Source organism: Amia ocellicauda, chromosome 1, assembly GCF_036373705.1.
Source record: "Amia ocellicauda isolate fAmiCal2 chromosome 1, fAmiCal2.hap1, whole genome shotgun sequence".
In the NCBI taxonomy this organism is placed as follows: Eukaryota; Metazoa; Chordata; class Actinopteri; order Amiiformes; family Amiidae; genus Amia; species Amia ocellicauda.
Genome location: NC_089850.1, coordinates 34,427,269 through 34,439,554, shown reverse-complemented (window position 1 = coordinate 34,439,554; position 12,286 = coordinate 34,427,269). Strand labels below are relative to the sequence as shown.

Genomic DNA, 12,286 nt, shown 5'->3' with positions numbered 1-12,286 from the left:
ACTTCAGACAGAGTGAGTGAGAAATCGGCAGCAGTGGCACAAGGTGTGGAGGGGAGGGGGTTATTGGCGGGTGTCAGCATGTATCAGTGTGTCGGTGTGTGTCCGGGCTGAGTGGCTACATTTGTGACAGAGTGCTTTTGAAAGCTGTAAATAAAGAAATAAAGGAAAATGAGAATTGCCTTTCCTGCAGCTCTCCTGCCTCTCCGCTGTTCCAATCTCCGGCATGGCGGGCGGCCCGGTGCTTTGTGTTGGCGATTCCCCACAGGCCCCCAGGGTCTGTCAGTCAGCGGAATGGGTTTTACCGCTGTGTTTTCCGGAGGTCCGTGCTCACGCTTCCAGTCCTGGGGGGGGCTGGGGGAGGGCGGCTGTGGTTTGACAGCTAATTTCGACATTGTTTTCCGGAGAGGAGGGAGGTTATGTTTCTGTGGGAGAAGCCGGCTCCCCCTGTAGCGTGGCCCTGTATTACCCACTCTGCTGATTGATTAAGTGGATATGGGAAAACAGGGACACACACAAACTCGACCACACACTGACACACAGTACTAACACACAGTTCCACAAATTAACGCATGCAAACACTGATATGCACAACTAACCACATGCACTTCATATGCATACACTAATATGCACACGCACCACTACACACACTGAAATGCACGCAACCATGCACCGCTACACACACACACACACACACACACACACACACAAACACACACCCGCACGCACTGCCACTTGTTCACACAAAAGCTGGAAACCTCTTAAAAAGGATGTGGAACCATGCATACCACTGCACTCTAGCAAACTCTCACACTGAAACAGATTGCGCTGTTCCGTACCCGAGCGGGAACATGACAGCTAACAAGCTGTACATGAAGCTCGTTTATGGCAGTGGTAATATGAAGTTATCACCAGTTAAATTTATCTTTACAAGCAAGAAGTGTTGCAGGGGGGTCAGGGAAGCGAGGAGAGGGACGGGGACGGCAGGAGAAATAATTGTTTTTACATCAGGTAGTGTAGACCCAGATGGCAGTCCACAGGATACACTGCTGTTCATAGAAAATTCCAAGGCGGCTGAGATGGAAAGTGTGGAAAACAGCTAAGAGAGAAGAGAGAGACCAAGGCTCATTTGTTCCCCGTTAACTCTCAATCTGCTACTTGTTTCCCCAAAACAAAGCAAACTGTTAAACAGGAACCTGAGTGTGCTGTAGGATGTTGCCCACAAACAAAAGTGCAATTTGGATGGTTCTTCTATGAACAGGACTGCCAGTGCGTATTCAGAAAGAAGTGCCCTTGAGCTAACTGATGCCCTGTAGCAGGCAAATAAATCTGGACTTATATAATTACATTGTTGTTCGCAGCACTGTTTTTCCAGGTCAAGTGTGTCTGTTAAAGCCATTTAATGCGCTTTGCGGCTTGTAATGAACTGTAGTCGTTGCTTCTCAGATATGTAAATCTTCGTAATGGAGAAATGACTCACCTGTTATTTTGGTGTTTGTGTGTGTGCGGTATTACTGTCTAAGTCTGAGTGTGTGTGTGATGTATTTACTGAGTTGGTCTCTAGCTGTAGATGGTGGTAGAAGAGTGGAAAGCGTTAACTAACCATGCTGTTACAACAGTCTCCCTCATCAGAGATCCCAATCTTTGTACAGTTTCTTATTATGCATTTTTTTTTATATTTCTTTGTAAAGTGATCCTATTAGTAACTGAGTTAGGAGGTCTTGGCATAATTAAGCCGTTATGAGTCTGACCCCTATATATTTTGAAACATGCTAATCTTCATGTTAAAATTCCAATGATACTTGATACTGAATATACCCACTTATAATGTCTTCTCAGCCCAGTCACAGCCACTTCACTACCATCAATGTTACACACCTGTGCAGCAGTCTCCAGTTGTCTCCAGTGCTTTCTAATGCTTCTGGAAAGGAAGGTTAAGCATTCTGTAGTGTGTATGTCAGGAATGTCTGTGCATGTGTAGCCGATGCAGGTTGGAGCTCCCTGCCCGGGATTTGAACCGCACACCACCAGTGCTCCTCCAAGCGCTCTGCACCGCAGCAGCTCCATCGCAGTACAGTGTTAAGCCCTCTACTCTAAAAGACCAGGCCTCCTACCATGAGAGGCTCAACACTGTACTACTTTTACTGAGGGGTTACGTCACTTTTGTAACGGGCTCATTATGACATGAATAATCCCCGTTACACATGTATTTTTCATTGCTTTGTGTTTTACCGCTTTACGTTTGTGTGTGTGTCTGAGTGCATGCAGGTGTGTCACTTCGCACGTGTACCGTGTTTCCCTGTGTCCTGTGTTCAGTGTGCATGTGTGTGAATGTGTGTCATTGCCTGACTCAGCAGTGGTGCTTGATAATGAGCTTTTCTCCAGACCTAATTAGACACAAAACCAATGTATTTGACCCCCCTGAGGGTTAACAGGGTAGCTGTGGGCTGTGGTGTGCGGTGAGGGCTCTTATTAATGCCCCCATAATCCCCAGCACAGATAGCTGGAGAGCGGCCGTGGGAGGAAGGGCTCCTCAGCCCGGTGCGCTGGAATTCATCACAGTGACAGGATTTATCTCCATATTGATGCCTCTCGGACACCATGCTAGAGGCAGGATTACACTGACAGAGCCGTCGCCATCCCCACAGCCCACCAGATCTGCTCTGACAGACACACATGCACTCGCACACACTTAAACATACACACACAAACACACATTTGCACTTGTGCACACAAGTACAGACACACACACACTCAAACACACATCTGGCTTGCTGATTTATGGGGACTTTCCAGACTCTCACTCTTTGCGAGTACATTTGCTCAAATTATGGCTCCACATTGGTAGGAATACAAAACCATGTTCACAGTGAGACACACACACACACTCACAGTGCTCTCTGTTTTTTACAGCACTATACTATGGTAACTGTTTAGTAAACTGTGGCACACCTGATAAGAGCTACTTTGTCTAACTGAGGTTTACTACAGTTAATGGAACTACTCTCACATGAAGAGGGAATATAATGTTAAAAATCTCAGTCTTTCATAAGCATTATTCATTAAACTATTTATCTATCTTTTAAATTCACTTTTCCTGTGTACTTTTGTAAAAGGTGCAGTAAAAGTAGTTACTTGTAATGTATAATAAGGTGTCTTTTGTTAATAATGTGCAATTAATCATTAGCAGAGGTCAGCTACTAGCAGGCTAATGACTCCATTAATACTCAGGTGATGTATTCCAGTGTCTGAGAATGCACTGGACTGTTGATTCTGTAACAGTTAGAGAATGTGTGTGTGGGTGTGTGTGTGTGTGTGTGTGTGACAAAGAGATAGTGAAGAAGAAAGTGGAAGTTAAAGAGAGAGAGAGTAAAGATATAGCTGTTGCTATGTGCTGTTGAACCCTGATGTGTTTTGCAGTTTCTTCAATGACCTCTGGCCAATGAACCCTGACTGAGGTCATCCCAGAACCCCCCACCACCAACAACACCACCAACAGCACCAACACCACCCCAGTCCTTTCTGTCTTTCCTCTCAGCTGGTCCTCTGCTCTGTCCCTGTCACCTTCCCCCACTCCTTGCCTTCCTGCCATCGTCCCTATGTCCCAGCTTCCCTGATAGTGATCTTTTACCACTTGCTCAATTACACACAGCCGCTAACGATAACGAGAGTGAGCTCTCGTTAATCATTCTTCACCAGGGGAGGAAGGAGGGAGGAGCAGTTTGTGTGTGTGTGGGGGGGCATTGGTGCTTGGCTTTATTGGTGTGTTGTGGGGGGGGTCTCAGGGCTGAGCTCAGAGGCAGCAGTGTGGAGCAGCTCAGTTGTGCGTGTGCCAGGGCTCATGGGCACAGGAGCTTGGCACAATGATTTTCATCCACTAGACTGAAGTGTTCACACCCTAAGCATACAAAGACCAGCTTTTTTGTGGAGTGCAGTGCAGTGTAGTCTAGTGTATTGCAATGCAATATTGTGTTATTGTCATTCACCTGTGAGTTGTATTTGGACACTTTCAGCAGGGTGGGGTTCTAGAAGCTAAAAGAGTCAAGTGTAAAACCCGTGCCAAACCGATATTTAAAATTGAATTACTGCTGGGAACAATGGCAAAACAGTGTGTGGAATTCAACAGGTGTGAAGTATTTTCCATGTTGACCTTAGTATTACTATTTACCCATATAATGAAGGTGCAACCCCTCTTGTGGGACTTCATCAGTTAACAGGATGACTTCCTAATTACTTTTGGAAGAATGAATACGCAATGTTATTCTGTATTTTCCTGTGGGAGGCTCCCTCTCTCCAGAGTCAGGCTGGGCTCCCCGTCTCTGGGGTCAGGCTGGGCTCCCCGCTTCCCCTCGCAGCTCACAGCCTGGCACAGATTTATTGTTCTGAAAGTGAAGCCTTCAGGACCACAACTAGAGGACGAACTTGGATGAATAAGACTGCCGTCACATGTGACTGAGAGAGAGGGAGGAGAGGAGGAGAATGGACAGAAAGGGAGAGCAGAAGAGGAGAGGGTAGAAGGGGTATAAATGTTTGTCATAGTTTATAATAAAGATAGAAAAAGGGATTAGCATGTGTGTCTCATTGTAATGTTTATTACCCTCACTCCTAAATGTTATAATTGTTCTTATTAATGTTAATGCTAATCCTCTTGGGTTGGTCTGAGCTCTGTTCAGCCCGTGTGTCCTCTGGTTGATGTTTCAAAACTGTCAGTAACTGATATGCATTATGATTCTTTGTTTTCTTCTTCTTCTTCTTGCTCTTTCTCTTCCTCCTCCTCTTCTTCCTCCATTTATGACGGATTTTGCCAACCCTCCAAAGACAGTGTGCGTACACACACAGGCCGCACTCTCTGTGGGTCTGAGCTGTGGCACAGCTGTCCCCCTGGGCAGTGCTGTGGTGGCCCAGGCTGCCTGCAATCGGCACAGTTGAGTGTCGTTGCCATGCATATATTGATCCCTTTATTGGCCAGTTTGCATTCTGTGTTGTTGTGAGGCCAGCCCCTCACCTCCAAAGGCCAGGTTTCTAGTTCACTTTGAATTGAAACGCTGTATATAAATGGACTGTTCTTTGTGGGCTGGTCTGATCCCTCTGGTGTCGCTGTGCCACCCCCCTGCTCCACCCTGTCACTCCGTGCCTCGCTCCCCTGCCTGTGTGTAATGCAGTCTGACCCAGGGGTTCCTCCAAACATGGCATTTACACAGAGCTGCTCATCTCTTTTATAAGAAGCTGCCCCCCCCCCCACCCCGGTATAATTAAAGCAGAGCCTTGCGCTACTGTCTAGGCGCGTCTCTCTGTCCTTCACCTGTCGTCCACCTGAACAGATCCCATTACCCCCCGAAGCAGCTGGCTCCGTGTCCTGCATATTAACTCTTATTAAAATTGAATTTTAATTAAAGGAGGTTTATGCCTGCAACAAAGCTGTGCGACCTGCTAAAGAGCTGGAATCACTGCGTCTCTGTCCAGGCCGGCAGCCAGTGGACGATGGCTCTGTCAACACAGCGCAGTATGGAATTGCCCATAATGTACCATAATATAGTACAGTACGGCACAGAATAGCACAATACTGTATGGGACAGTGCAGAAGAGCAGAGCACAGCATGGCATAGTACACTATAGCACAGTTTTAAAATGTAGTAACCCTGTGTAAGGATTTCTGCTAAGACATACATAATAATAGTGCCAGCACAAAACAAAACAGTATAGCACAGCACAATGTGGCATATACACAGTACAATAGAGTACACAGGACACACAAGTGCACTACCCTGTTGTACACTACAGTACAGCTCAGCTCAGCACTGACCTTTCCCCTGACGTCTGTTCTTTCATTTGCTTTGTGTGCGCAGAAGAAACAGACAATGCTGTCGAAGCAGGTGGATGTGAAGGAGCCACAGAAGGGGGTGTTGCTGTCCTACACCATCCAGGACTTACGCATCCCTCTGTCCTATGAGGTGCGGCTCATCCCCATCACCATGTTTGGCCAGGGTGATGCCGCCACACGCATCATACAATACTCTGAGCGTGAGTACCGCCTCGCCCTGTCCCGCCCTGCCCTGCCCTGTGAACACACACCTGTGCGCTGTCTTTGCAGCAACCTGAATACCAGTCTCTCTGTTCCTGGATGCGGCCCACTCCTGAATAACACAGTAACCTGAACACCCCTGTCACAGCACACTGCTCACACCTGGACACATCTGTTATTGTCACTTTGGGAACCTGCACACTACTGGGGATCACCACTGTCACTACCAACATAACTGCACTCTGCCACTGTTATAACCTGAACACAGCTGTCACTGTCACAGACCACTGCCACCCCCAACCCCCTCCCCTTATTCCTGGAAACTGTCACTGTGGGAAGGTGAACACTACTGTAGCTCTTACAGACACTCTGAACGCCAAGGTCTCTGTCAGCATTAATTGCTGCACACTGCTGACCCCTGGACTCGGTCACTGTAGGGACTGTATTAGTCTTTGTAATGCTGCAGTAGCCTGAACACCACTATCCCTGTCAAGACATACACTGCTGACACTTGGACATTGTCACCACAGTAACTTGTCAAAATCACTGTAACGCAGAGGTAACCTGAACACCCATGTCACAACCATGTTTGACACCTGAACACCACCATGATTACCGTACTGAGTAGGTGTGATCAATAAAACGCACTGGCACATCCTGATAGACCGGCGAAATAGGCCTGATGCCATGGCTAAACTCCAGCTCTCCTTCCAGTTTTCCTGATCTAGCCTATCTGAACTGCCCTTTGTAGCTGTGTGGCTCTTTAATACCTTGCCAAAAGATCAGCCCTGGTGTTGTCATCACTGCCTCAAGCCTTTCCAGAGTGTGCAGCCAGTGTGTAGATACTGTCCAGCACAGTGGCCTAGTCAGGGACGCTGTGACTCGGCCAGGACAGTGAGATGTGGACGCAGAGCAGTACAGGCTAGACATGTCAGAGCTCTCTCAGCTCCAGAGGAGGTTTCCATGCAGCGCCAGAATGGGAGAGTTAACAGTCGGCAGGAGGAGCACAGTTCGGCCGAGCCTGCTGGCTTGGTTAGTGATCCAAGAGTCCAGCTGAGCTTCTTCCACAGCCTCTCTCTCTTTATGTATGTGTGTGTCCTGCTTAGGGCTGGGCTGCAGTTCTCATCCCAGTCTGACCTGATTATTGTTGTTTTGTTTACAGCCTACAATTACCCCCGGCCCTCTGGTGAGTCCAAAACACACATTTCTCTCAGGCAGCATCCTCCATTGCCATTTTCATTGTCACCACCATCTTTCATCTTCATCATTATCATCATCATCATCATCATCCAGTGAAGCTCCCCCTGTTCTCAGCAGTTTGATCCATGCCAGCTGTCATCATTGGCAGCAGACTCTGCTACACACTGCTTTGAAATATTATAAATAATATAGGAACACAAGGAATTATGAAAAGATAGAAATGAGAGGAGGACATGGGGCCTCTATATCTCTTTGTTGTAAATTGCTAATTACTAATGTACATTTTTGGACTTTTCCACCTGTTATACCTATCACCTTTTTCACATTTGGTGTCCTAAACTCCATTATTTCATATGATTATATATCACACAAATAAAACCTTTTGATGATTAATGGAACACGAGTGTAAAATGTAAAAATAAACAATGTGTCAAAAAGACTTAAAATATACATATATGGCTCTTCTGAAAGATTAACACAATTTATAACTGATTACCCAGCTGACTAAATAACGTTGTGGTAACATTGCAATAAAGTAAACACGGAACAGTATGATGTGGCAACAGTAATTCGTAGACTCCTGGGGATGTTGTCAAAACATTGTAGAATAATGTCATAAAATTACATCTATGTAGCTACATTCCAGAGAAAATACGAACAGACAACAATATGAAGAACAGAATGAAAAGTTTAATGAACCTTTAAATGAAAAAATCAACACATCTAATGCAATATAGTATATATATGCAAGCCAAGTAATAGAATTACACTTGATATATATGGAAATTCCAGATATGGACCTTGTGAAATGTGTAGACACTGCGCAACAATCAGAGAAGACTAAGCACTCTGAGTGGTCAGAGCAATGTTTGTGCAACATTTTTCTCGCCTCGTATTTGTCATAATCAAAATACAACCACGCTACAACCTCACACCATGCTGTCTGGGTGGATGTTCTCCAATATGTTTAATGCGGCTTTAGCTTCACGCACATTGCTATACATTCACGTTCAAAATGACAGGCTAGAAAGCATCCTAGTATTGAATAATAAAGTCCTTGCAGCTCATAAGGCACGAGATGGATCTGACTGCTACAGAACAGGAGTCTTGTCTAATTCCAGGGTTTTCTTCAGGGAATTAGACCAAGAGTGATTCAATCCCCAGTGTGTGGCTATTATTTGACATATTAGCCTCCCTCTTTTTCTCTTTCTAACTTGCTCTGTCTTTCTCTTTGCCTCTGTCTATCCCTCCCTGGTGACAGACCGCGTGTGTGGTTTCGAGGATGAGAAGCTGTGTGGGTTCAGTCAGGACCGAGGGGATGTGTTTGACTGGACCCGGCAGAACGCCCTGACCCAGAACCACAAGCGCTCTCCCAACACCGGGCCGTCCACTGACCCCAGTGGCACCAATGAAGGTAGGACACCTCTGTACCCATCACTCTCTCAGTCTTTTTTCCTGTATCACTCTCTCTCTCTTTCTGTCTATTTGTTTGTGTCTCTTTCTCACTCACTCTCTTTCTCTCTCTCACTGATCAGGGTACTACAGCCTCTCTCTCTCTCTCTCTATCGCTCTTTCTGTTCAGGATACTACATGTACATTGAGGCGTCAAGGCCGCGGGAGCTGGGTGACAAGGCACGACTGCTCTCTCCACTCTACAATGTCACAGGAGTCAAGGGCAAGGGCTCCACCCGCACCGCTTACTGTGTCTCTTTTTACTACCACATGTACGGCAAGCACATCGGTGAGTGACAGCCACCCCCCTGGCTCCACAGGTTCTGCACTGTTGGAGCCTGGAGTGTTGCATCCTACTCTGTTGCTTGCTTGGGCGTTTAATTGCTGTGTTGTGCCATTCATCTCCATGTCCTTGGAAGTGTGCATGCTCCCTGGGTGAGCTGTGGTACAGTGTAGTGTAGTGCAGTGTGTGTGCTTAGAAGTGTGCCTGTGATGGGGGTTCAAATTTGAGGCCTGATTGACTTCTAACAAACCTAAGCTGGGAGGTAAATGGTCAGGTTAAGGCTGAATGTCAAGAGGAGAGGAGAGTGTGGGAGGTTGGGGTGCTAAGGAGCTGCAAGCAGAGAGGGGACACACACAGGCCTGAACATGAAGCCTAGCTCACTGGCTTCCCTGTTATACCTAGGATTGGAAAATGAAATGCAATAGTGTCACATTCATCCTTCTGAGATCCCCTCTGGGCAATACTGATGTCTCTGTCTGATTTGTAACATCATGTGTTTGTGTCTTTGCGGTCGTTTTTTGATATATTATAAGATTCCAATTGTGTGGTATGAATCAAACCCACAGGATGGAGAGAGGCTTGGAGGTGGGAGAGGCAGGCACAGACGTAGGGGGAAGGAGGTAGAGTGGGAGAGAGAAGAAGAGGGAAGAGAAGGAGGCAGAGCAGCTCAGAAAGGTAGAAGACAGGTTCCTTAACTAGGTAGTTTGTAGGATAAAGGGAAGAGGGGCTATGGAGGAAGTGGGGGTGGTCAGCCAGGGAGTGATAGTGGATTGTTGGTGGTGGGAGGGTTAGGGGAGGTTGAACAGATGTGTGAATAACTGCATCTGGAATGGAGTGCCGATGGAGTATTTTATGTGCGGATATCATCAGGGGTTAGATAACGCTGACGTCTTGTAAAAATACCACTGGCAGATGCCTTTTAAAGTGTCACAGTTTTAGCCAGGCGTGATTTCCTGTGCCGGTCCCCTGTGAGTTGTTGCTTGAGGGGCACTCACACGGTCCAGTTATAGTGCCCGGTGCCCCACACAGAAGCTGGTCAATTTAAGCATGACGTCAGCACTCCCGCAGAGATGATATTAATGTCTTTAAAAATAGCTGTGGCACTGGGGCTCTAATGAAGTCTGTCAATGACTCCAGCCGACACTGATCCCACCACCCTCTGGAGAGGTAGCCCCGTCTACAGAAGATGACCGGCAAGTGCAGGCAGTTTAAGTTGGGTCACTACTCTGCCCCGGCAGAACGGGCTCTATTTGCTCATATGACCTAATCCCGCCAGTTTCAGCTAATGCGATAAGTGTTTTGGCAGTGGCTGGTGGGTTCTGTACAGATGCCACTTTGAATGAATCCACAGCTGCTCTTTTCTAATTATACCAGGTCCTGCTGGGAGACGCTCAGCCCATTAGAAATGTACCAGAGACTCTCTTCACTTCAGTAGAAGCATTAAACAACATTTAATGAGCTTCAGTTCTATTAAAAAATATTTTGACAGGCACTGCTTGCTGGCAGTGCAGAGCTGGCATTGAGCTCGCGTTTGAATCATCGCTGCTATCTGTTTATCCCAGATAGTGATCACTCTCTGGCACACTGGCTTTAATTGCACAGTGCTGCTCCCAGCATCTCCCAAACGCAGCGGAAAGAGCATCTTCAGATTTTACCCAATAATTGTTAACACGTTAATTATCAGGCTCGCATAATGCACTTATTGATAGCATTTTAATGTGTCTTCCGTGCTTTTTAACGATGAAAGACCACCTGCCGTTTTGTATTCATAAAAAGCAAAACAAAAACTGGCAAAAAAAACTCTACAGATCCATATCACAGGCCTTTAAAATATAATCATTGTTATACGCTCAGGAGAGCTTTAAATCCCAGCAGAGCAGCAGCACAGACACGGAGAGGGACAGTTTACAGGCCGGAGTTGGGATGCTTGCTTGTTAAAGAAATACAGAGCACCCCCCTGCTGTAGCCAGGCAGCACCCAGCCAGCACGCTGAACCAGCCAGCAAGCTTTTGTCATCAGGAGTGGGCTTTGTGAAAGCAGCCTGCTGTTCCTGTTATTGTGAGATCAATGGGCTGCCGGCGGTTACAGGAGAGGTTTGGTCTGAATGGCCTCCTCTCTCTGGTTTGTTTTCTGTTCTACACTCGCGTTGGTGCGGTGCCAGTGTGTAGAGCACTCACCGTCTGCCTGTCAGCCTGTCAGTGGGTCTTCTGCTTTTCAGGTACTTTTAAGTGTTCACCTCCTATTTATTCAGAAGGTGAGGCCTTCTAATCACACTACCAGGCATAATCCGCACCTGTGAGTATAATCCATACAACCACTTTCAAACTTTCTGATTTACATCAATCGAACTGTATTTGTAGAGATTGTGAAGGGAGACGCTCTCCTCTTGGCTAACAGAGATGAATACAATCCCCAAACAATATACAGGGGACACCTCAATGCTGTGGAGTCATACCATCAATGCTGCCTGCTGAAGACCGTACATATTAAGTGGGAGGACAGACACGGCAACATCAGCACCTTCACACAAGCCGGCACCACAAACACAGAGGCTCTGATCATTCACCGTGCACTTAATCTGCATGTCAGACCTCAGGCTCCCAAAGCAGGTTCATTTCTCCAGTTACACATCAAATGAGAGCAGAAGAAGCACTTTAAGGATGTGCTGAAAGCCAACATCAAGAAAGGCAGCATTGACATCAACTCCTGGGATACCATTACCCTGGATCCGACCTGATGGAGGCCCAGTGTGTGGGAAGGATGTCAGCCTTTTGAGTCCCAGAGAACACGACATGAAGACGGAAAGCGAGGGCCCAGAGCGAGAAAGTACTAGCTGTGATCCAAAATACGACCAGACAGCTGATATGACCTTACCATTAGAGTGTTTTGTACAGGAGCCTTCACTGAGAGTGTGTGAAAGAGAGAGAGTGAGTGAGTTAGTGAATGCCAAAGAGATGAGAGAGGAAGAGAGGAAGAATGAGTGAGAGGTGGTTAACTAATCTGGGGATCAACAGGACCAGGGCTGGTCAGCACTGATTTAGTCGGGCTAACTGTTAGCTGAATTAGGTCTCTTTAGCTGTATTCACATTGGGCATAAACTGCTGTTTTACAGGCCCACGTTACACTATATGTCACTATTTTTTCTCTTATTCCTTCTTCCAAAAAACCTAAACATCGTTAGTTCCTTCTTTGTCGCAAAGCTGCGCTAAGTATAAAAAGCACAGGGGAGCAAGCGTTGTTATTTTATCAAATTAGAAAAGGAATGGCTGAAAAATGGGAATCAAGGGGATAAGAGAGAGGGAGAAAAAGAGAGAGACTTTTCAAAGCGCGGT

At 46.6% G+C, this 12,286-nt stretch overlaps 1 protein-coding gene across 1 annotated transcript in view; it reads left to right on the top strand.

Annotated features, from left to right (window-relative positions):
* The window catches only part of mdga1 (MAM domain containing glycosylphosphatidylinositol anchor 1), a 76,012-nt gene that overhangs the window by 43,678 nt on the left and 20,048 nt on the right, over nt 1–12,286 (top strand). Inside the window, exons 10-13 of the mRNA XM_066713800.1 lie at nt 5,844–6,018; nt 7,182–7,205; nt 8,481–8,633; nt 8,802–8,960. Of these exons, the coding sequence (XP_066569897.1) occupies nt 5,844–6,018; nt 7,182–7,205; nt 8,481–8,633; nt 8,802–8,960 (511 nt within the window). The remainder of the gene's footprint in view (nt 1–5,843; nt 6,019–7,181; nt 7,206–8,480; nt 8,634–8,801; nt 8,961–12,286) is intronic.